Here is a 23,408-nt window from a genome sequence, read left to right on the forward strand (position 1 = left end):
TGTAGAGGTTCCACTGTAGATGTGTCATTTAGGGCTGGGCATCTCTTAGACATGTATTCTTTTTGTGGGACTAGTTGTGGAACTCCAGTAATAGCCTGTCTGTTGCTTCTTTGATGAGTGGTATATGGTATACTTGTCTTTAAATATAAAGATCAATATTTAGCATAGAGTAAGAAGTTTCATTTGTCTAGAGATATGACAGAGATGGGTTTTCTCTAGGATCTGTGACCTTTCAAGCCATATGTGTTTGGCTGTATTTACAGTGCCACCTAGGAGTTCCCTCCCATTGAGAGAGCTTTAAGTCCATTTAGGTAGCTATTGATTACCCCCTAGATAAAAGTGCCATTACTGCACCAATAGAGATAATTTTGAGCAGAAATTCTTTAACCTTTTAATTGCCTTTCATTATAATCCCTTGTCAATCCATGGATAGTAAAGATCGTCTCCAGATTACTTTAGTACCCTCTTCACCTTCCTGAATCCTTGACATTGGTTACTGTTTTTATTAGCTTAAAAATGGCATAGGTCTTCCATTGTATGACTTGTAGGCAAACTGTTTCAGAGCTTCATCTGTCTAGTATGTGGTTCTATTGATTTTCCTATGTGTGCATCATAATCTAATGACATGGCAGTTATTTTGCATTTCCATGCATGGATCAAGCTATCTCACTCTTCTTGGCCCCAGTCCTCTTTTCTTCACTACTGTCAGTTTTTTATTAAAGTGAGAAAACTAGGTATAGGGCTGGAGAGATGGCTCAGTGGTTAAGAGCACTGACTGCTCTTGCAGAGGACCCGGGTTCAATTCCCAGCACCCACATGGTGGCTACGAACTGTCCTTAACTCCAGTTCCAGGGGAATCCGAAGCCCTCCTCTGACCCCCATGGCATTGGATGACATGGGTACGCTCACATACATCCAGACAATACACTCATACACATAAAATAAAAATAATAAAAAAGATATTTTATAAAAGAAAAAAATGAGGTATATAGTGAAAAACCTTAAGGTTTAAATTACACATAATATAAAATAACAGTAGTTCGAAGTATACCAAATATTGTGATAGCATGTATTGTCTCCTTTAGTCCTCTCAAAAGTCCTATACTAATTTTTATGGGAATTCTTTTGTTTTGCTTTGTCTTTTCCCTTTGGAAAATTTACGATCACAAAAGCTGAAGTTTAAAATTAGAGATTTTTCCAAGGTCATCAGCTTCTAAGTGATAGAGGCAGAATTCAAACCTGAGAATATTGCCTGACTCTAAAGCCTGGGCTCTGTCATTAAACTCTGCTGTTCCGGGTTGCTGTAGCTGCTACTTTGTAAAAAGGAACGGTTCTAAGACATGGAATTTTTCTATGGAGGGGGTGTTATTTCTGCTCTTATACAGTTTAGTGCTTCACTTTGCACTGTTGCTTTTTATCAAGTGTTCTGTGATTATCATGGTAGGTCAGGTCGAGGATGCAGGAGTGTTGGCAGCTACAGCAGGTTCCCTCAGCACAATGAGAATCCCCTTTCACCTGTGGGCTCAAAGTATGGTTTTTTTGGTCTGTTTGTTTTAGAATGTACAGGTAGCTTGACCTATGGGTCTTGGGCTTTTGTATCTTGTAGCAATCCTTGTATCTTGTAGCAATCCTAACTGTGCCATCCATTTGAGACTGAGAGTTTTCTACTAAATTTCCATCCTACAGAACTTTGATAATGCTGGGAACAGTATAAGAAGCCAGTATTCTGAGTATTCTTACCTTTTCACTTAAAAAAAAAGAGAGAGGCAGGTCTTAGCTATGTAGTGAGTTCAAAACCAGCCTGAGCTCTGTCTTAAGGAAAAAAAAAAAAAGGTGGGGAGGTTGAAGAGTATGCCTCAACAGTAGAGCATTTACTTATGCTCAAAGCCCTGGATTCTATTCCTAAAACCAAAACTAAGCCTTTTTATTTGATGTTAATATTCATAAGTTTTTTAAACTGTGGTCTCCCCTTTTGATGAGCAAATTCATAATATTTGCTATATTTGCCATGTTACATTTCTAAAATACTAGAATATTCTTACTTCTAAAGCTCAGTTGCCCAAATAAAAGACAGCCTTTGTGCCATATTGAATTTTGACTCCATGGAGGAGACAAGTTTTTGAGAAAGACTAAAAAAGTTTCTGGGCATGACGAGATTTGATGTACTATATTTTTGGACACTATAAAGTTAGAATGAAAGGTATAGGTTAAAGAGAAAAGTAAATGAAAATACATTTCTGTCATAGAAACAAAATTTATCTAATTCTTAAGCCATGTGTTTATTTAATCTTTAATATGTACTTACTAATAAATACTGTATTTTATCAAAAAATTCAGGGGCGGACTGCTAGCATAGATAGTCATCAGGAACCATTTGCTCACCCAGCCCCAGAGACTATACCTGCTACTTTCGAAGATGCAGTAAATAAACTTAAGCCTTCAGCTATAATTGGTAAGTAAAGATGTTGGTAAATCTGTTACTTAACTGTCTGCCATAACTACTGTATAGGATTATTAAAGTAACTTGACATATTTTGCCTAGCTTTTAGCATATGTAGGTGGTCCCCTCAGTGTATGTAGGGGACTGATACCAAAATCTGTAGTACTTAAATCCCTTATATTAAGTAATATAGTACTTGCTTGTAAACTGTGAACACCCTGCTGTTTACTTTAAAGTACCTCTAGGTTACTTATGCCTAATATAATATAAATACTATATAAGTAGTTATTTAGAGCTATTATGTTTGGGTAATAATACAAAAGGTCTGTATATGTTCAGTGCAGATGCACATAAACACACACATACACTAAATAAATGTAATTTTAAAAATTAATTGGAGAAGTAGAGACAAAAACAAGAGACTGTCTCATTATCTTGTCTAGGCTGGCATTGAGTATCTGGGCTCAGGTGATTCCCCTGCCCGAGCCTTCCAAGTAACTGAGACTACAGGCAGACACATGCATGCCTGGAACTTTATAGTGTTTTGCTTTTAGAGTTGTTGTGACTGTTGAGCTCAAAACCTCAGAAAGGCCAAGGTCATTTGACAGACTATACCAGAAAAATCTAGTGCAACTGAGAATTTCATTGGCCACACAGCAGAAGCTTTCAGTGTGTTTTGATTCAGACATTGTGCAGCTGACATCAGACTATGCCAGCAGAGTTCAAGTTCTCACCAGAGATGCCAGACTTTAGAAGAGAAGCTATTTAGTTTCCTATGTAAGCTTGAATTTACAATCCTCTAATTTTGTTTTTACATAGGAACTCTATGTTGAACAATAAAACCTTTATAAACAGTAAGTTCTTATGGTCAGAAAAAGTGTTCCTGTTTTTTTTCATTGATAAGAACTCTTAAAATTTTTTGTATAAAGACGAAATCATAAAAGCTTCTCTAGTTTATTCCTCTCAAAATTCGATATGGAACCTAAGAGTCTCTCCTCATTGTTTGCCTCTGGAGGGTCAAGGACACTAGGAGAAAAAAGTGGAGGGGCTAGTGCTTGGCTCAGGTATCACTTAGTTGTCCTCAGATTCCCACCACAGCCACGTGTTCTTCCTTCAATAACCCTGAGTGTGTTTGTCATTACACTTATCAAAGAAAAAAAAATCCTGATTTTCTCTGTTGTCTTCTCAACTATAATCTGCCTGTATTACTTGTGTTACTTTCTCTCTCTCTCTCTCTCTCTCTCTCTCTCTCTCTCTCTCTCTCTCTCTCTCTCTCTCATATGCTGGGGACTGAACCTAGGGTCTTATGCTTGCTAGGCAAGCACTCTACTGCTGAGTCAAGTCTTCAAACCCTACATTCATGTTTATACCCCAGTGGTCTAATTCAGTATCTGGGACATGGTAAGAACTTAATAAAAGATAAAACTCAGTTATCAAAAAGTTGATTGCTGTAGTAAAGGTGATCTTGAGTACTGAAGGGTTTAACATTTGAACGTTTTAGACATATTTTACTGCTTTTTGAATTTTTTTCTAATTGTAGTAAAATTCTCATAAAATGTACCATTCTACCATTTTTAAGTCTGTATTAGTTGCATTAAGAATATTCCCACTGTTGTGCGACCATTCTCTAGCACTGTTCTTGTCTTACAAAACTGAAACTGTGCCTATTAAACAGCCTCATATCTCTGTAGCCCCTGCGAAACACTGTTCTACATTCTCTCTCCATGGATCTGGCTACTCCAGATCCCTCCCTAGAATCACAGTGTTGTTTCTTTGTCACTGTTGTTTTTAAAATACTTTATTTATTATTTTATTTTATGTGTATGCGTGTATTGCCTGCATGTAGATAAGTGCACTCGTGTCATGCAATGCCCGTGGAAGACAGAAGAGGCTTTCGGATCCCCTGGAACTGGAGTTATGGACAGTTGTTAGCTGCCATGTGGGTGCTAGGATTTGAATCCAGGTCTTCTGCAAGAACACCCAGTATTCTTAACTGCTGAGGCATCTCACTAGCCCTTCTTTGTTACTATTATATTTCACTTGTAACAAGTTTTATTTCAGAATGATGGAGATACTCTTTTAAATTTTTTCTATAATTTAATGTGCTGTAGACATATTTGACTGTTTTCAGCATTTCATTGTTTTTCTTGTCATATTTGAAGTTGTGTTTCCATAGTTTTCTCAGCAATATAAAATCTATCTGCAACGAAAGATTATTTGTGGTTTTGTTACAGTAAATATACTAACATGTTAGTAAGAATTACTTTATTGTACTTGCACTGAACTTGCTCCCCCTCCTCATTCATTGCAGGAGTGGCAGGTGCCGGCCGGCTTTTTACTCCTGCCGTAATCAAAGCCATGGCCTGCATCAATGAAAGGCCTATAATATTTGCACTAAGTAATCCTACAGCTCAAGCTGAGTGCACTCCTGAAGACGCATATACGCTCACTGAGGTATGATCACTGAGAACCAGAGTGGTTGTGTTTCACTGGTTATGCATTCTTGGAGTCTTTATGGTTGTAGTGGGGATTACAGTGGACACCCAGTCTATATAATGCATTGATTCTAGACAGTAGTCCCCTCATTAACTCTGTTAACTCCCTCTGCTCTCATGCTGTTGTGCTGTTCTTGTTTCTCTCTCTCTGTTTTAATGCAAGTCTTTCTTTTTTTCCCTCCCTTGATTTTTCTTAATTGTTCTTATATAGAAAGTATTCATTAGATTTGCCTACATACAAGTTTTTTCTCTCTCCATCCTTCCTGCCTGTCTGTCTGCATGTATTGGGTCATTTTCCTCCTACCAGAAGAACTTCTTTAAGTACGGGGCTGATGAATTCTCTTGATAGTTTATTTTTCCCTCCTTTTGAAGGATATTTTCAGTCCACATAGAAGAAAAAGTTGGTAGTTACTGTATTTCAGTACTTTGAAATCATTTTCTGAATTTTGTTTTTGGTGTCATGTCCTAGGTTTTAAGCAGGTTTACTGCTGTGAACCTAGGTTTGATTTTTTTGTGTTCCACGTGCAGATTATAGTGCCCCTGAATCTGTGGCTTGATGTCTGACTTTGTTGAGCTTCCTTTTGTTTATGTTTTAGGAATACATGGGTGAGTGTCTCTGTGTTTGCCACGTTCTCTCCTCCTGAGGTTCCATTTGCCTAGGGAGCATTTCTCACCATCTCTGAATATTTCCATTTTTGTGTCTACTACTGTTTTGCTCTGTATTTCAGTCTAAATTTTCTTTATGCCTTCTTCCACTTGGCAGATTGGCTTTCCAACTATATTAATCTGCTGTTAGGCTCTTGATTTTACTTCTTGTATATTTTTTATTTGTAGGAATTCTTTTGTAGAAGTAATCATTTATAAAATCTGCTTTGTTGCCTTCATATTTTATGAAATGATCCCTTTACTTCTAATGTACTTTGCCATCAGTTTTGGCCTTTACTAGGATTGTTTTTTGTTTTGTTTGTAAACTGATAGTTGTCTAGAACAGATTTTTACTTTAACCCAGATTGTTGAGATTCTGTACTTTGGATTCTCTGACATTGCTATTGTATTACATCTCAGTTGTAAATACTTGCTCATGTATCATTAATACAGTTTTTTCCTAGTGTCCTATAGAGATGTCATTGTTTTGTTTTAAAATATTGTATTTTATTTTTATGTGTATGAGAGTATTGCCTACATGTCATGCAGTGTCCATGGAGGTCAGAAGAGGGTGTCAAATTCCCCTGGAGCTGGATTTTGGACAGTTGTTAGCCACCGTGGGGGCCTGGAAATCAAACCGTGGTCCTCTGCAAGAGTGGCCAGTGCTCTTAAACCACTTAGCCACCTCTCCAGCCCTTATTTGCTTTGAGACAGGTCTCCCTGTAGCCGCAGCTGGCCTGGAGCTCTGTGTAGACTAGATTGGCCTCAACCTCACAGAGATCCATCTGCCTCTGCCTTCTAAGTGCTGGAATTAAAGGCACACACCATCATGCTAGCTTGGAATGTCATTTGATCTCTCTGCAGTGTAATCACTTTCTGTATTCACTTAGGTGATCCTTGAGTGACTTGAGGAAATGTAAGTTTTGGTTTGTTTTTGTGCTGTAGTTTGACCCCAAGACCTTGCACATGTGTCATGTTAGGCAAGCAAGCACTCTGACACTCAGCCATTCTCAGACCCTGGGAAGTGAACTGAAATTCTGTTACAGTGCTATCTAGCATTGACAACGTTAGGTTATACTCTTAAGAATAAATAAGTTTTCATCATTAATAATGTTTTTCTCTTCACCCTTTATCAAGCAAATCTTTTAGCAGGGTGTCATGGGCTGTGCTGTTAACTTATGGGGAGGCTAAGACGAGGATTGCTTGAACCTGAGCATTAATCCTGGGTGACAGTGAGAGCCTATCCCCCAAAATTAAAATCTTACTATGAAAATTTTCAAACATAGGCAAAAATGAAGACTATTGTAATTAACTCCCATACCAAGATGAAACTTCAAAATAAGTGAACCCACTGCCAATCTTTTTTATTTTATAACCACTCCCACCCCAGATTTTTTTTTTTTTTTGAGACACGGTCTCCTTGTAGCCCCAGCTGTCCTGGAACTCGCTATGTAGACCAGGCTGACCTTGAAGTCACAGAGATCTGCCTGTCTCTGCCTTCTGAGTGCTAAGATTAAAGGTATGCTGAACATTTAAAAAATATTTCTTGGCCATTTGCAATTTATCTCTTGAGAAATCGCTTTTCAGTTCCTTGCCCCAATTTTTAATTAGGTTATTAATTTTTTGAACTCACTATGTAGACCAGGCTGGCCTTGAACTCACAGAGATCCACCTGCCTCTGCCTCCCAAGTGCTGGGATTAAAGGCATGCGCCACCACACCTGGCTCAGCTATCAAGTTGGAAACGGTATTTCTCTCAGAAGTTGAGTCTTTTAAAAATATGTTTAGGGGCTGATGAGATAGATGGCTTAACCAGTAAAGATGCTTGCTACCAAGCCTAACAACCTGATTTCACTCATTGGAACCCATGTGGTCGGAGGAGAGAACTGACTCCTACAAGTTGTTCTATGACCTCCATATGTGCATTGTGTCAGGAGCATGCCCCTCACAAATAAATAAATATGTAAAAAAATTAATATGATGCAGTACCATTTGTAATTACTATAATTTTCAAATTTTTATCATACTTTTATTTTGTGCATGTATATGTTTATGAATACACATGTACCACAGCACTTGGGGGAGTCAGTTCTCTCTACCATATGGGTCCTCGGGATCCACCTCAGAAAGTCAGGCTTGATAGCAGGTACCTTTATCCACTGAATCATCTCACTGGCCCAGAATTTTAATTTTTGATATTTATTTGATCCTTCTGTATAGCTTGTAGCTTTCTGCTGAATTTTTCTTTTATTTTTCTTTCTGTTTCTTTTTGGAGACTGGTTCTGTTGTGTAGCCCAGATTTGAACCTTGCTGTCTTCTGCTTCTGCCTCCCAAATGCTATGTTTACAGGCCGCACCACCACATGTGACTGCTGAAACTGTCTTGTAATTAAATTGCTTGACTGTGAAATAATGTTAAAGTTCTGGATTGTAACAGAATCTCACTTTCTTGAGTCAGTACTTGTTATCTCTGTTTTGTGTTGCTTATCAGTTTTAATCCTGTAAGCGTAGTTATTTGCTTCTTTGTATATCTGAGCAGCGTGGGTTGCAGGTTTTAACAGTCATTCGGAGTTAAGAACTACTCCAAGGGGCCTTTGCTTTTCCTCTAGCTATAGTTAGGCCATGCTCCATCATCATCATCCAGTCAGAGTACAGGCTGGGTCTAGTACGTTTCCAGGTTGCCTTCACTGCATCCTTCTGGGCAGCTTTTTGGGTATGAGGTAAAGCCCAGAGGTCTTTACCAGCAGCCTTTATCCTTTGTGGTTCCTGAACTTACTTAAGCTTCCGAGTTGTCGTGATACTCCCCAAAGCTTTGCGACTCATGTTCCCAGCCACAGTTCTGCTGTTGAAATCAGCAACCTCCTCGAAGGGAAAAGCTTTCCTCCTGGCTCACTTGTGGGTCTTGAACTTTCTTCCTCCCACCCTCCCCCAACGTCAAACTTTCACTGCTTTGGCAGTGCTCTGCCTCTTTAAAAACTTAAAGGTGGTGCACACCTTTAATCCCAGCACTCCAGAGGCAGAGGCATTCGATCACTGCTGTGAGTTCAAGGCCAGCCTGGACATAGCGAGTTCCAGGCCAGCTGGGACTACAAGGAGACCCTGTCTCAAAAAGAAATAATGCAGATTTTTCATTGTAACCAAAGGGGAAATTGGTATGAAACAGCCTGGAACATCATTGCCAAAGCAGAACCTACAGGACTTTCTGAGCTTAATATTGTGCTGCAGATACAGCTAGCATTCTTCTGTTCTCAGTGTTACAGACTGCTGGTGTATATACTCTCAGATCCTCTTGCTTTAGCATCACCAGTCTCTTAGACAAAGTGAATTCTCTGGATCATTAATTTCCAGTAGGTACAATTTAAGCCTATAATACTTACTGAAATCCTCTTTCAAATTAGCCATAAATCAACATAAAGATGATTTTTAAATTGGTCTCTGTAGTCTCTAGTTTATCCTTTTACCTTTAACTTGACTGTCTGTTCCATCTACCAGGATTTGTGTAGAACTGATAGCTGTTAGCCCCCAAATTAAGTCACTGTCTTGCACAATGACTGTTTGATACAGATCCAATATATCACGAGCCTTCGGCATTTTCAAAGTAAAGTTATGTAAAATGTTGTTATATATGTTTTATATAGTAGTATATTAGTAAAAAACTGTTCAAATATTTAAGAATTTTATTTTTTGAATAATATTATTGAACTACATACACATTGTTGGAAAGAACAAACATTATCCAAGGAGAATAGCTTGGTAAACTGTAATTGAGCATTTTAAGGTACATATGTTGGGCCAGGGAGATAGCTCAGCAGGTAAAGGCACTTGTCACCAAGATTGACTTCCTCAGTTCAGTCTCCAGAACCCACATGATGAAAGGAGAGAACCAACTCCCACAAGTTGTCCTCTAACCTTCACATGTGTTCACACATGCGTGTGTGCACACACAGACACACACAGTATAAACCTTTTTATTTTATGTGTATGAGTGTATTGCCTGCATGTATGTAAGTGCACCCGTGTCGTGCAATGCCACGGAGGTGAGAAGAAGGCTTTGGATTCCCCTGGAACTGGAGTTAAGGACGTTTTGTAGCCGCCATGTGGGTGCTGAGAATTGAACCCAGGTCCTCTGCAAGAGCAGTCAGTGCTCTTAACCACTGAGCCATCTCTCCAGCCTGTTAACAATTTTTTTAAAACGCAGATTTCTTCACAGTTTTTATAGCTGAGTCATGAATGATACCTCCTATAAAAATAAGAAATCATGGAATCATTGATTCATAGTTTAACTTTATGTAAATTCTTTTTTGCTGTCACCAAAATAATGGCCTAAGTTTTGTGTAGTTGAGGCTACCTCTTAATTTGTAGAGCTCCATTTTTAGTGTCTTGGTGTTATTCTAACACCCTCTGCTGCTCAATGTGAAAAATAGCTTTTCTTTTATATATGTTTTGTGTTGTGCAGGCTGACCTTGAGCTTCAGTTGGCTTGTTCCCTCAGGCAGGAAAGTACCTGGGACCACAAGAGAAAAATAGTTTTAAAAATAATGTCCTTGGGGTTGGAGAGATGGCTCAGCCATTAAGAGCCCTAGCTGCTCTTGCACAGGACCCAGGTTAGGTTCCCAGCACCCACATGGCAACTAACAACTATCCTTAACTGCAGTTCCAGGGGCTCCAACACCCTCTTCTAATCTCCACAGACATTGTGTAACATGGGTGCACTTACATACATGTAGGCATAACACTCATACACATAAAATAAAAATAAAATATTTTTTAAATGTCTTTTTGTTTTAATGGCCAGTTGTTCAAACTGAACTGCAGAATGAGGTTGCTGTCTTATAAAACCTGACAGTGCTCAAGCTGCACATGAGAGGGGTATAGCAGCTATAGAGTAAGTGGAAATTCCATGGTATGTGGAATCCTAAGTCCAAGATACAGCCTGGCCATTAACACAGTTAACCTGCTTCTAATCTTTAACTTTGTGTCATTTTGAAATTGAAAGCATATCTTACTGAAGTAATGCCATAGAAAGTGGACCTTCCGATTGCTCAGTGTCTGCAATAAAGAATCATCTCTAGGATCAGCTGGCAGAGTGCTTACCTACTATACACAAAGCCCCTAGATTCCATCCCCAACATTGCATAAAGTAATCGCAGGACTCTGGAGATAGAGGCAGGAGAATATGGAGTTCAAGGCCAGCCAGGGCTGCATGAAACTGTCTCAAGGGGGGAAAAAGAGTAATCATTACTATTGATATATGCTACATTTTCACATTGGTAAAAGAAAATAAAATGTAGTCTGTATACACTTAAAATTCTTTTGTCGAATGTTCCAGTACAGTGGTAATTTGTGTATCCATCTGGATTGAGATATTTCAGTTTTCTGTAAATCATTCCTTAACTTAAATGGGTTAAGCCTAAACATTACTTATTTTAGTAGTTCTTGAGTATTCCAAACCAAGTTGTCCTGTTTGAGTTCTATTCTTTGCTCTTTGCCTTTTGGGGGAGGGATGAATAGGATAGTGATGCAAAGGATTTTGTTTTATATATTAAATTTCTAGTCCTTTTCAGTCACGTGGGCATCTGATTTATCCTGGAAATATAGAAAATCCCATTATAAACTGCTTTCTAGGGGATAATACAGCATAACAAAAAAAATCCATTTTATATAAACTTTAGATTTATATAAAAATTGATTCAATTTTAACTACTGCAGATTTGATATGCAGTGTCTACAAAGTACCTGAAAATATCAAAGCCTTGATTTCTGATTTTTTTAATTTGAATTTTTTTGAGAATTTCTTTCATGAGTACTGTATTTATATCATTACTACTTCTCCTTCCCTCGAACTCCTTCTGTGTGTCCCCTGCTCCCTCAAATTCATGACCTCCTCTTATTGTTACATATATCAACAGTACAGTATTATACAGTATACATGTATGAAATCTCCTGAGTCCATTTAATGTTGTTCATATGTACATGTGTTTAGGTGTGACCACTTGGGATTAGATAACCTATCAGGGAGCTTGACCCTGGAGTAAATTGATTCTCCCTCCCACAGCAGCCATTGATTTCTGTGGTTCTTCATTTAGGGGTGTGGCCTTGTGAAATTTCACCCATCCATGCTGGTATGTCAGCTGGTGGTGGTGTTATGCAGATCCTGTGTAGGCAACCCTATTGTTGAGATTGCATGGATGCAGCTTCCCTGTCACGTCTAAAAGACACTATCTAGAAACGGGAGTCCTGGTCCTCTGACTCTCTACACAACCTCTGTCCTGATGGTCCCTGAATCTTAGGTGTAGGGGTTGCATTGCAGATGTACCAATTGGGGTTGAGCACCCCACAGTCACTCATTCTCTGCATTTTGACCAGTTGTGGGTATCTGTAATAGTCTCCATCTGATGGGGGATAAAAAGAAAAAAGAAAACTCCTTGAAAAGGAGAGCCACACTTTTTTTTTTTTTTTAATGAGATGAAGATAGTAACAATCATACGTTTTCACCAGAGGTAGATTAACCAAGTAACACATGGCACCTGGCAAGCCCAAATGGCAAATGGTAGCAAATTAATTTTGATAGTTCTCATTTCATTCATAGTGTTTACATCTGTCTTTATTATTTGAGGTGTTATTTATTGCCAATTTTAATTTTATAAAAGTGGAAGTGTCAGAATTTAAAAAGTTTAGTGGATATTTTTCAGCAATATTTGAACTTCATTCTAATATAAGGATTTTTGATTAAAGAATTGAATTATATAGTAAATGATTTCTTGTTTCCAGGTAATTTATTGATCTAACTTATCGTAAATCTTAATTTTGTATGACTCCACCTTGGTCTTTTCATAAGTGACAAAAATAATAGAGATTATTTCGTTTCATAACAGGGCAGGTGTTTGTTTGCCAGCGGCAGCCCATTTGAGCCAGTGAAACTCCAAGATGGACGAGTCTTCACGCCAGGTCAAGGAAACAATGTGTATATTTTTCCAGGTAAATGCCATCATTGCTGATGTTTCAGATCAGTAGTTAATTACATTAAAACATTTGTTGAAATAAGCAACAGTATTTATAGAATTGTGGTATATACAGAGAAACAAGCAATTCAGTAAATCTGACTTGCTTTATTTTCCTTGAAAATTTATACTGGTAATTAAATTTTATTATAGAAATAATGTAGTACATAGTTCATAAAATTACAGAGGAACAGAAGGTTATAAAATTATTCAGCCTCTTTTGCTACTCTCTCGTCATACTCTGAGCTAGAACTGCTGTGAGTCGTTTGCTCTTTTTCTGGCGGTTCCAGTCATAGCATAGATTTATCCCTTTGCTGTGATTCTTCCAAATCAGGTGTAGATGTGAGCTTCCCTGTGAACTCTAGGTGACATTGCACACCTTCCTTCTACTGCTCAACTTGTCTTAGTAAGTTTCCTTTATTTTACCTTATATAACATGCTTAAATGGGGTTTCATTAGGAATTTGGGGGGGCGGTGCTGTGTGTGGTATATGCCCACATGTATCCTGGTATGTACATGTACAGAGGCCAGAGGACGACCAGATATCCTCTATCATTCTCTACTTTATTCCTTTAAGACAGGGCCTCTTGAACCTAGAGCTCCCTGGAGAGGGGGTTTTGGCCAGCTAGCAGCTAGTAAGCCCCAGAAATCCTGTCTCTGTATACACACACCACCATACCAGCCAGTGCTAGGGTTATTGGCGTACACTAGACTATGCTTGGCTTTTTGCATGGATGCAGGGATGGATCCAAACTCAGGTCCTGGTTACACAGCCAGTGCTCTCAACCACTGAGCTCTCTCCCCAGCCCCAGAAATTTAAATTTTATTAGCTGGTCACATGAAGAAGGAAGAAATGCTAATGCTTGGTGTTTATCTTACTCCATCTCTCAATATTGGTTAATTAATATTTCTTACATTGTGTAAAATTTTTTTGACAAGTACATTGCATTTTGTTGTTTCCATGTTTTGTCTATGAGTATTCAGAACCACAATTATTTTTTACAAACATGACTATGTAAATAGTATTCACTGGCTAGATTATTATTTGATAATTATATTAGAACACAGATCTGCAAGTATTAAGTATAGTGAATGCCCCACAATAGTAATTGCTCACCAACTGTCTTCATGTCTTCCTGATCTCACTTTGTAGCAAACTGTTTCTTCATCCCATCTCCTTTCTCATACACAAGTACACTCTTTTACTCATGTTTCTAGAATGTATCCTTGAGTGAACTTTGAAAGAATTTTTTCAAAGGAATATGTGAAGCAAGTGTAAGTAGTAATCCCAGCACTTGGGAGGCTGAGGCAGGAGAATAGCTATGAGTTTGAGCCAGTTTGGGCCACATAGCAAGTGCAGGTCATCTAGGATTCCATAGCAAGACCTTGTTTCCAGAAGGACAAAGAGCCCATGAAAACCCCAAGTTTACAAATCTGAAATGCCCTTATTTTGTCCTCTTACTAAACAGTATGAACTGAGATTTATAAAGTCATCATCCTGAGACCTTGGAGGACTTTCTTCCGTTCACTGTAGTTAGGCCTGTAGTGCTAATGATGGTCTCAAGCCCGGGCCATTCCCACTCATGTATATAATATAAGGTTTTCCCTCTCAGTCTTTGCGGTTTCCTCTTTAAGATTATTAGACTGTATGTAGGTATGGGTTTTTTCTATTTATCATGCATTTCTGTGGGTGAACTGTATCACTGTAAAAACACATCTTTATTCTTACTTACTAAATTTTTTAACATTTCTTTCCATAATTTCATCTTTTCTCATATTTGTTCATGGTTGAAGCTTTGTATCATCCTTGACTTTTAAATTCATTTCTTGATTTTAACCTTTGCCTTTTTTATCTGTGTTTTTGATACTTAGAGGGTGTATTCTCAGTTTCCTTAAAGTAAAACAGAGACATATAATTTCATTCATAGCTACTTCAATATCTATTTCAAAAATTTAAGTATTCCATTGCTTCTCAGTCTTTTGGCCAAGATAGTATATAAAAATTAAGTATTTTCATTTTTAGTATATAACCAGACTCTTAAGTTAGAGGAAGTAAGTGCACTCAGCCTACATGCATCAGGCAAGCATGTTATGACTATTGTCAGAATAAACAAGGTATTCATTTAGCCTGTGGTTATGCTTTGCTAGTGTTTTTGTATATACAGCCATCCTTTTCTCTCCCTGTTGTGGTTGTCTCTTGAGACCTAGCCTCTATAAGGAAACTCTTCTGTCATCAATGATTTCCTTCTAGGGGTTAGTAATGTTTAAATTGGCCTATTCTACCCAATAGTATTCCTGTGGCATAAAAATTTGAGAACATGGAAGAGAATATGTCTGACAGTTTTAACAAAGCCATTTTAAAATTTCATACTTGACTATTAAGAAATTTGGCGGTTATGGGACTGGAGAGATAGCTCAGCAGCTAAGAGCACTGGTCTATTTTAGCAGAGGACCCAGGTTCAATTTCCAGCACCTCCATGGTAGCTAACAACCGTCCATAACTCCAGTTTCAGGGGATCTGACACCCTCTTCTGACCTCCTCAGGCATTATATGACACAAGTGCATTTATATACACCATACACTCAGGCACGTAAAATAAAAATAATAAAATTTTAAAAATAAATAAATAAATTAGGCTGTTAGCTGGGAATGGTGGTACATGCCTTTAATCCCAGCACCCAGAGGTAGAGGCAAGCAGATCTTTTTTGAGTTCGAAGCCAGCCTGGTCTGCATAGCAAGTTCCAGGTCAGCTGGGGCTACAGGGAGACCCTGTCTCAAAAAGACCAAAAAAAAAAAAAAAAGAAAGAAAAAAAAATTTTGGTGATTATACAGTATTTTAAAGTACTAATTTTGTGAATGAAAGTTATTAATCTTATGACTGGATATGAAAAATGACCTGACACTACAGGTAAAAATAGACCCACAAATGGGAGATTTGTCCAGAATATCTGTATATAAAGATAATTTAAAACTTAAGGCTCTGATAGTCAGAATTACCATTTCAACCACTAACAACTGGATAAAATTTAAAAAACAAAGCTGAGTGTAATGGCACAAGCCTGTAATTTTAGCACTCAGGAGTCTGGGCAGGAGGATTATGAGTTCAGGGACAGCCTAGGGTACATAGTAAAACTGTGTTTTAAAAAAGAAATTGGGGGGACTGGAGAGATGGCTCAGCAGTTAAGAACAGGTTGTTCTTGCAGAAGACCTGAGTTTGAATCCCAGCACCCCCGTGGCAGCTAACAACTATCTATAACTCCAGTCCCAGGGAATCTGACAGCCTCTTCTGACCTCTGAGGGCATTGTATAACACAGGTGCACTTACCTACGCACAGGCAATACGTGCATACACATAAAATAAAAATGAAGAAAGAAATTGGGGCTGGTGAGAGGGCTCAATAGTTCAGAGCACTAGCTGCTCTTACAGAGTACCAGGTTTGGTTCCCAGCACACACATGGGGGTTATTAACAGACATCTGTAATTTCAGTTCCAGGGGGCCTCTACAGGTACTGCATGTGTGTGGTGCACTTACACACATGCAGGCAGACAAAACACCCACACACAAAATTAAAATGAATAAATAAAATTTTTAAAAAAGAAAATAGAAAATAAGTAAACAACCTTCACAGGGTCAAAAGTCTAATAACATATGGACTGATAAGCCATAGGATTCTAGGTCCAGGTTAAGGAGAGGAGAGCTCAACAGGTGGCCAGCACTTGAAGCCAACCTTGCATTAGAAGCACTCGGTGATCAGGGGAAAATGGCTGAGGGTGAAGCTGTGCTTTTCTTGGAGGAGGGACAGCTCTGCCACCTTTTCCAAGCATGACTCCTGCCAAGGAGGATTCTCATGAACAGCCTCCAACCGCACAGGGCTGCCACTGGGAGTTGCAGCGTGGCTTACTGCAGTGGGTGGTCTAGGAGACCTCAAGCCTTTGCTCTCGACTCCCAGTGCCCAGTAGAAGCAAAAGTCTCTGAAAACACTATCCCGGTCCTCAAATGATTTTTCTAAAGATGTTTCCAGATACAACCCCTGCTTTGAAAAAAAAAAAAAAAAGGATGAGACACTTGGAGAGGCATGACAACACAAGCACAAGCCAGCCCAGCAGAAGGCACACGAAAAGTAGACGAGTTCAAACCTACATGCAAGAAAAGTGCTATGACACAAATACGATTATTATTTTTATACAGATAAAAGCCAAGCTTGAGAACGTCAGCCAAATCAGTAACTTCTAGATCTGAATAATAATCTAAGGGGGAAATGAGGCTTCTGGCAGATTAGACCAAAGAAGATTACCGGACGGTGTCTTAGAAGAAGCAATTCAGAATGAAGCTCAGTGTCAAAAGGGAAAGTGCAAAAGAGCAGGTAAGAGATAGATCTTTCTGATGTTTAGTTGAAGCCCTGGAAGAAAGGAGAGAAGCTGAGGCAGCTGTGCAGGCCATGGGGCTGGAGGACACCTTTAGACGCAGCTCGCTGCAACCTGAAGGACAGAAAGGAGTCCACGCCTAAGAACTGCCCTGAGGCTTCAGAAAGTCACAAGGAAGAAAAAGCAGGAAGGCAGCTGGAGCAAGACTGCTTCCAGCACAGAAGCAGCTGCGAGCGCAGCAGCTGACTCCACAGTAGCAGTGGAGGCCAAGAGGCAGTGGGGTCTTCTGTTCTGTTGCCTATAGGAAACCCCTGCAGAGAATTCATCACACAGTGACAACATTCTCCAAGAAGCAGAGCAAAATGAAGACATTTCAGGACAGCAGAGAACTCATTGCCTACAGACTTGTGGAAAATAAAAGGAAGTCTTGTTCCCTAGGTAGAAAGAAATCCAGAGATTTCTTTCCAGAGGTAGAAAAGAATCCCAGAGGCTCAGTGGTGAGAGAATACCTTTAATCGCAGCACAGAGGGTAGGGGCAGTTGGCAGAATGAGAGGCCAGCCTGGTCTGCATAGAAAGTTCCATGGTACCTGGGGCTACAGGGAGACCCTGTTTAAAAAAAAAAAAAAAATGTATAGAGATAAAATGTTCAACCATGCTTTCAGTTAAATAGAATGAAACTGTTAGAGGGATTTGTGTTGTCTGGCAAGAAGATAAATTAAAAATTAATAGAAACGTCTTATAAGAATGCATATCATAAATTTCAGGATAACCACTAGCATGCTAGATTTTTTTCCAGTTTCTGGTAAGGGAATTTGAGAGGATAAAATGGAATCATTGAAAAATAAAAGCAAGAAAGAAAAAGGAACATAATCTAGGCAAGACACATGTAAGGAGAAAAGACACTAGATTTAGCCTTAGATACTTAAGTATCTACATTAAAGGGCGATGGATGTTTATGAGGGGGCTGTTAACATAAATTGTTTAATATGTGATCCTTTTCTAATCTCTGTGTAATCATAGGATCACTTTACTGTCTATGGCTGAAGCTGGTAGACTTCTCTTTGAACAGAGTAAATTAGAATGTTTAGAATAGAAGACATTAGACAGAGCTGAGAACAGAGGTGCCAGAGAGGAGGGAGGTTGAAAACCAGGTCGCTGTGCAGTGGTGCCCAGACTGGGTGAGCCCCACCTTGCGTTTATGGCTACTTATGTTGGTACTCTTTACCTTAAATATGAGAAATGCTTAGTTATCATCTAATGAAAGTCTCTTATTAAAAAAGGATTGATTTCATAAAAGAGACCAAAGCAGACCAGACCAAAAAAAAAGGCATCTTGGGAAAAAACAGGACTGTGGGGAAGAGAAATTTTAAAAGAGCAATACATATCCTCATAATGATAATGTATATGTCAAAACAAGACAGAATTTTGTTTTTGTTTTCTTAAGTTAGAAAACAAAGCAAAATCTTGAACATAAAAGGCTGCTAGCAGAAAAATTAAAATCAAAAAGTTGAGGAAACCACTTAAAAATAGGTTGGGACAGGAGATGGAAAATAAAGAATAAAGCTAGATGGCAGCACCGGAGGTACAGTATCAGAAAATAAAATTTTCAAGGCAAGAGAGTAGGAAATGGAAGGACATCAAAGACTTCACAAACATTTGGAAAGACTCAAGGTAGGAAACCTCAGGTTTTCAAAGAGGAAGACTCATCACTGAGTGTCAAACAGTGAATGAAAACGTGCCTTAAAGCAGTGTTATGAAATCACAGAAAATAAGATCTCTTGCTTTCAGATATGAAAAGATAGTTACCTAAACAGGATTTAAAGCCACGCTGGCCCTGGACCAGTGATAGAAAATAAGATCTCTTGCTTTCAGATATGAAAAGAAAGATAGTTACCTAAACAGGATTTAAAGCCACGCTGGCCCTGGACCAGTGCTGGAAGCTAGGAGAGAATGATGGTCATCATAGTTCTGGAGGAAGGTTATTTCCAAACTAGAATTCCAAACCAGATATGTGGAAAGAGGTAGACACACGCACACATCTTCAGAAATACAAAGTTTAAAAATATATTTCCCATGCATTGTTTTTCCAGAAAACCTACCCTGCCAGAAAGAGAGAATAACAGACTAGGGAAAGAAGGAAGGGTTAGTAAATGCACTCAGAAAGCAGTAGAGTCCCTAAATGATAGTGGGGTTTCTAGGACAGCAGCTTCATGTCTGAAAGGAAGAATGACCAGGTTGACTGGAGCTTGCACAGAGGTGTACCCTAGAGGAAGTTGGAGAATACACGAGGTAGCCAAAACACAAGACAATTAGACAATTAAGGGAGAGTTCCAGGATGAAATGTTAATTACTAAAAAAAAAAAAAATCAAAGCGGGAAATGGGACAATAAACATTTAGGAAAGGAAAATTTATGCAGATTGGAAAAGTAATTCTAATACAGTGTTAATACATGGCCTGGTTTTGAGTAACACCTATGAAGTCATAATGTAAACAGTGAATGAATGCTGATTGAACCAAAATGATGCTCTGAATATATTGGGAAAAGAGAAGGCTGTAAATAAAGAGGAGAACTGAATACTTGCTTCCCACAAGGAGGAATCTGATCTCTAAACTCAAAAATCAGAAGAAATAAAGCAAATTATTGAAGAGCAAAAAATATTAAAATACTCAACTATAAGAACTGAGAGGATCTGCCTCTGTTGAGCAAGAAATGGAAGGCCAGAGGTGGGCTGGGAGCTGGTTTGCTTTTTCCCTTTAAAGGTTAGCAAAGATGTATTGTTTGTTCCTCTCCTTCCCTCCTCTCCCCTTTCTTTCTCTTTCTTTTTTGGCTCTGGGAATTAAAGTAGGTCCTCATACATGCCTGTAACATTTTTAATGTTGATAAATGTAAAAACTAAATTGAGAAAGCCATTTATAAAATGATTCTTTCGTGAATAAGGAGACATTAGCAAAGATTGATTCCTTTGCTTTTGTTTTAATTCAAATTTTGTTTTCTCTTGGGAGCTGTTAGGGTTGGGAGTAGAATACCATTTATTTGTTTTGGTACAGAAGTTGAGCCCCTTTCATAATTTGAAGTGACATTACTAAGTAAACTGTGTAACCTGTATTCTAGGTGTGGCTTTAGCTGTTATTCTCTGTCAAACCCGGCATATCAGTGACAGTGTTTTCCTAGAAGCTGCAAAGGTAATGTTTTAAATATTCCTGATTTTATAAAGTATGAATTAGGAAGCTGAACGGATTTTAAAAACAGAGGGAGCGGGTTAAGTCCACCTTGTGAATGAAAAGGAAGTTAACCCATCTATTATTTTGTTATTTCTCTATCTACTTTTGTATTTGGTTAATTTTTAAAATCATAACTTTTCAAATGTTTGATTGTAAGCTATGAATTTCATATTGATAGCACAGACTATCTGTGTTTGTGTGATATATATATCATATATATATATATATATATATATAGCTGAAGGCAGCATTGTGATGGCATAGATAAACTATAACTCCTGTATATTTAATGAACAAGTATTATGCTACTGGACATATTGGCCTGTTGGAGCTCCAGACTTTTCAATAAGAATTCTGAACTCACATTGATAGTAATGCTGATGCCTATGTTATTAACTGTTGTTATTATGCCCAGCTGTACATATATTAAGCAAAAGACACCATTAAGCCTTTAAATCTGGCTCTGTTTTTTTACTTAATGGTAAACAACTTAATTTATATAGCGATTTAGTGTAGTCTTGCAAGTCATAAGAATTCAGTTGTATGTAGTTTTCTTATGCTCCAGTGCTTTTTACATTGACTTGATTCTTCTATTATTTAAACTAACAACAGTATGATGCTGTTTTTCTTCTCAGGCACTAACAAGTCAATTGACAGATGAAGAATTAGCACAAGGGAGACTTTACCCACCACTTGCTAATATTCAGGAGGTTTCTGCTAACATTGCTATTAAAGTAAGTAATTTATATTTTCATAAATTTTAATGACATTTTATTATATAAGTAATACAAGTTCATTAGAAATTATGTGTATGAGTGTTTTGCCTAAATGTATGTAAGTACACCCATGTCATGTAATGCCTGTGGTGGCCAGAAGAGGGCGTCAGATCCCTGGAACTAGAGTCCTGCATGCTGGTTGTGGTTAGCCTCCATGTGGGTGCTGGAAACTGAACTCCAGGTCCTCTGCAAGAGCAGCCTGTGGTTTTAAGTGCTAAGCCATCTCTCCATCCCCATAAAAGTAAATTTTTAACATTTAGAAGGGTACAAAGAGGAAAACATAGGGTGTGTGTGTGTGTGTGTGTGTGCATACATACGCATACCTTTTCATGTTGGTTTTTTTTGTTGTGTTTTTAAGCAAGGTCTTCTATAGCCCAGGCTAGTATGTCAAAACGTGGTACTGTGAAAGAAACTGCTCTGGATTAGTATCTGATTGTAAGCCCAGGATTATAACTCTCCCTTGCGCTTCCATAGTGACTTATCCTAGGTATGGCAGCTGATGGTGATACTGACTTCTCTGTCCTTGATTCTTCTGTTCACTTACTGTAATGATTGCTGAAAGCAAGGGTTATGGTGTTATGGATTTGCTTCTCTGTTCAGTCTGTATTTTTGCTGGACCTCCTCTTTGTTGAGTACATATACATGGAAGATCAACATGTCTTTCCTGTTTGTGATGTTAGGGATTGAAGTCTGTGCCTCATGCATGCTATGTAAATGTTCTCCTGCTGAGCTACATCTCCAGCCCCTCACAGAAATTTTTAGTCTATCTGTATAGCTTTCCAGTGGTTGCTCTAGGCCTACCTTATCTGTGTTGCTATGGTCAGTTCACTGTAAGAGGGATTCTTCCTCTTACTTAGCATGACCTTTTGTGGTTAGAGAAATTCTTTCAGAGGAGATCAGCTACTGGCTTACTCTTGGTTTTCCTGAGAATGAGCAGTGAGTGCTCTGCTGGGTCAGATTCTGGGTTGATGTAGTTCTTTTCTTTCAGCACTAGAGAAATGTACTACTTCCTGCTGCCTTTGAGGCTCTTGAGGAGAAATCTGCTGTTATCAGCTTTCTTTCTTTCTGGGTAAGCTGTCATTTCTCTCCCATTGCTTTTAAGAATTTATCTCTGTTCAGTTTTTAATTATGATCTTTATTGTTGTGCACTACTTGGGTATATCCTGTTTCCAGTTTTCTGAGTCTGCAGTTGTCTCCTGCTGCATTTGAGTTCAGACATTTGAGTACTTAACTACAATCTCCTCATCTCTTCCTAGGACTCTGGTGACGTGAGTGGTAGATGATTTGTTGTAGTCCCACAGGTCCCCAAGACACTATTTCCTTCTTTTAATTTTCCAAGTCTATTTGCTCAGCGTTTTTTTCTTTCTTCTATTTTTCTGTGTTCTAGTTCACTGATTTTTTTTTCCTTGTTCTGCTGTTGATTGCTGATCTGATGCATACATTTTTTTAATTTCAGTTATTTGAATTTTTCTGAGGTGAAATTTTCATCTGGTTCTTTGTATCTTCTATTTCTTTACAAAGAATTTATATTTCTCTACTGAGATTTTCCAGTTTTCATTGTATCAAGCAAGTTCAGAATTGCTTTCTAAGGAACTTTTTTCATGACTTTAAAAAAATTTTGTCAGATAATCTGAACATCTGCCTGCCGACATGGTTTTGACATCTGTTGGGTCTTTTTATTATAGTTTGACATCTTCCAGATATGAGTGACTTGGGGGTTTGGGGTTATTGTAGTTTGGGTGGGGTTTTGCCTTTTAATTGAAACTTAAATGTCTTCATATTATGAGGGTCTAAACCTTAAATAGTCTCTTTTAAAGTGTTTTTAAGTGTGTGTGTGTGTGTGTGTGTGTGGTGTATGCATGTATGTGTGTTTATGTATGTGTGCACTTCTGTGTGCATATGTATGCACAGAGGCTAGAGGTTCATGTCCAGTGTCTCCTGCTGTTTTCTCTGCCTTACTAAATCTTCCTTTAAAATGACTTTCTCTTAAGCTGCTTTACCAGGGGGAGGGGCCTGTGCTGCCTTGTTACTGCAGGTAGAGACCCAATGCTGACATTGGGGAGGGAGTTCCTCCTTGCTGCTCCGCTCTGACTGCAGTGGCCTCTACCCCAGGAGATGGTCGGTCCTAACTATCCTGTAAGCCTTCTCTGACAAACTACCCCAATGGCTTGGTATTTGGGAAGTGATGTATCACTGCCTAGTTAGGAATAGAAGTCCCTGCTTCCCACAGATTCTCTGTTGTCAGTGGGAGTGGGACCCCAGAACCTTGCTGATACGTGGGGATGGAAGTCTGAGTGCCCCTCTCTGCTTTTGTTAGCATAGGTAGGTTAACCATAGTATATCTGGGTGTTGGCTAGAAGAGAGTGATTATTGTCTAATAAAAGTTTTCTGTATTGTTAAAAGCTGTCGTGATTCTTTGGTTAGAGAGAGCAGTATTCATTTGTTGAGGCTTCTTTGGTATTG

General features: G+C 38.5%; 1 protein-coding gene across 1 annotated transcript in view; it reads left to right on the top strand.

The window, feature by feature from the left end:
• Me2 (malic enzyme 2) overlaps nt 1-23,408 on the top strand; it is a 65,006-nt gene that overhangs the window by 36,219 nt on the left and 5,379 nt on the right. The window contains exons 11-15 of the mRNA XM_008851719.3: nt 2,338-2,452; nt 4,752-4,894; nt 12,453-12,555; nt 20,060-20,130; nt 20,805-20,903. Of these exons, the coding sequence (XP_008849941.1) occupies nt 2,338-2,452; nt 4,752-4,894; nt 12,453-12,555; nt 20,060-20,130; nt 20,805-20,903 (531 nt within the window). The remainder of the gene's footprint in view (nt 1-2,337; nt 2,453-4,751; nt 4,895-12,452; nt 12,556-20,059; nt 20,131-20,804; nt 20,904-23,408) is intronic.

Source organism: Nannospalax galili, unplaced genomic scaffold (assembly GCF_000622305.1).
Source record: "Nannospalax galili isolate Female #2095 unplaced genomic scaffold, S.galili_v1.0 scaffold3326, whole genome shotgun sequence".
Classification (NCBI taxonomy): Eukaryota; Metazoa; Chordata; class Mammalia; order Rodentia; family Spalacidae; genus Nannospalax; species Nannospalax galili.